This window comes from Etheostoma cragini, chromosome 2 (genome assembly GCF_013103735.1).
Source record: "Etheostoma cragini isolate CJK2018 chromosome 2, CSU_Ecrag_1.0, whole genome shotgun sequence".
NCBI classification, from domain to species: Eukaryota; Metazoa; Chordata; class Actinopteri; order Perciformes; family Percidae; genus Etheostoma; species Etheostoma cragini.
In genome coordinates this window covers 29,510,312-29,512,595 of record NC_048408.1, presented here as the reverse complement: position 1 = coordinate 29,512,595, position 2,284 = coordinate 29,510,312, and the positions used below count along the sequence as shown (strand labels likewise).

The following is a 2,284-nucleotide window of genomic DNA, read 5'->3' as shown; positions in this document are numbered from 1 at the left end:
GTGGTCTCCTAGTACTGTATCTGAAGTCTCTTTATATAGACCTTAGTGGTCTCCTAATACTGTATCTGAAGTCTCTTTTATATAAACCTTAGTGGTCCCCTAATCGGTTTATGACGATGCATTTTTCCAGCTCATCTGCTAATCTTTCATCTTTCTCTTTCTTGCAGTTCCGCCTCCGACAAACGTGGCGCTGAGCTGCCAGAATCTCCACGTCGAGGTCAGATGGGAGTACAGCGAACAGCGACCACAAACCAGATTCAGAGTACGCCTCATTGGATCTGAAGGGTGAGACTCAACCCACTTAAACTTCAAATATGTCCAATAAGCTTATAAACACTAACATGTAGGCTGGCCGGGTTGTGCGCTATGTCATTGTGCAATAAGTAGGTTATTGGGGGTTATGCAATATGTTAGGGGTGCAAGACATGGGCTGTTCAATTGTTCAATATGTCATTGTGTAATCCACAGGTTATGTAGAAATGTGTCATTTGTGCAATATGTAGGCTATATGGGTTGTGCATTATGTCATTTGTGCAATACGTAGGCTTTTGGGGCTGTGCAATATGTTAGTTGTGCAATATGTAGGCTACTGGGGTTATGCAATATGTCATTTGTGCAATATGTGGGCTACTGGGGTTATGCAATATGTCATTTGTGCAATATGTAGGCTACTGGGGTTGTGCAATATGTCATTTGTGCAATACGTAGGCTATATGTGTTGTGCAATATGTTAGTTGTGCAATACATAGATTATTGGGGTTGTGCAATATGTCATTTGTGCAATATGTAGGCTATATGGGTTGTGCATTATGTCATTTGTGTAATACGTAGGCTATTAGGGTTGTGCAATATGTCATTTGTGCAATAGATAGGCTATTAGGGTTGTGCATTATGTCATTTGTGCAATACGTAGGCTAGTGTGTGTGTGTGTGTGTGTGTGTGTGTGTGTGTGTGTGTGTGTGGCCTGAATGTCACGTCCATCTCACGACTTCAACTTGTGCAAAATGCTGCCGCTCGCTTTTTAACAAACGCACCTAGACGTGCACCCATCCCTCCCGTTCTCTGCACCCTGCATCGGCTCCCGGTGCGTTTTTAGAATAGATTTTAAGATTTTATTGGTTGTTTTTAAGGCTTTAAATGGTCTGAGTATTTGTCTGAAATTAGGCTTTTGCAGTTGCTTCCCCGAGACTCTGGAACAAGTCCCCCCCCTGATATTCACATTACATAACATTACATATTATGGCTTTTAATACATAGCAGTGGTGTGACAGTTTCATTCTCCTGTTTCTTTGTAACCTTTTCTGATTTTACTGTTTTCTGTGTTCACTCTTTCCATCGTATGATATGCGTTTTTTACTCTTGGTTTCTGATGTTTTGGATACCTGCTGGTTGCTGTAAAGTGCGATATAAATTCATTTTGATTGATTTTGGAACTGGACTAGGGTCCTCTGGGGTTTGTGAATGCGGTTTTCGGCTGCCGATCGGACTGATCTGCTGTGTTGTTGCTCACATTAAAGGGGATACGATGAGAGAGAAACCACAGACCACCAGTACAACCTGAGCGACTTCGTCTGGGGGTCCAAAGAGAGCTACATGGACCTCCATTACGTCACCGTGACCGCCGTAGAGGGAGGCAACAAGTCCGAACAAGTATCATCCAAAACCTTCTCCTTTAATGATCTAAAGACGGTTGGGATAAAATGCAAGTAACACGTAAAAAAAAAGAATCTGACGTACGCCGCTATTCAAGTTAGAAAGTTAGACGATGACGTTTGACGTGGTTTCTCTTCCCAGGTGAACTAGACTTCCCCCCCGTGGACGTGGACCCGAAGGATCCGGACGCCACGGTGAACTTCAGCAACCCCGTCCACTACTACAGCAGACTGCAGCACGCCACCAAGGCCGGCGCTACCTTCAAGTTCACGGTCTCTTCCAGTGGTGTAAGGGGCGCGTCGTAATGTTTGACGATAAACGACTGTATTTGTGACAGAAGGTGTGTTAAGCAGCACGACTCGTTGCACATCGCAGAAGTCCCGCGCCGCTAGAGAGACACGCCACGTCTGCTTTCAGGCGAACCGCTGGGACAGCCAGACGGGACATGGAACATCGAGAGCATCCAGTCCATTCACCAAAAGTCTCTGTCTCTCTCTCTGTCTCTCTCTCTCACTCTCTCTCTGTCTCTCTCTCTCTCTGTCTCTCTCTCTCACTCTCTCTCTTTCTCTCTCTCACTCTCTCTCTCTCTCTCTCACTCACTCTCTCTCTCTGTCTCTCTGTCTCTCTCTCT

At 45.1% G+C, this 2,284-nt stretch overlaps 1 protein-coding gene across 1 annotated transcript in view; it reads left to right on the top strand.

Moving 5' to 3' along the window:
* The window catches only part of ifngr1 (interferon gamma receptor 1), a 14,042-nt gene that overhangs the window by 3,292 nt on the left and 8,466 nt on the right, over nt 1-2,284 (top strand). The window contains exons 2-4 of the mRNA XM_034884215.1: nt 168-285; nt 1,518-1,702; nt 1,795-1,954. Coding sequence (XP_034740106.1) covers nt 168-285; nt 1,518-1,702; nt 1,795-1,954 — 463 coding nt within the window. The remainder of the gene's footprint in view (nt 1-167; nt 286-1,517; nt 1,703-1,794; nt 1,955-2,284) is intronic.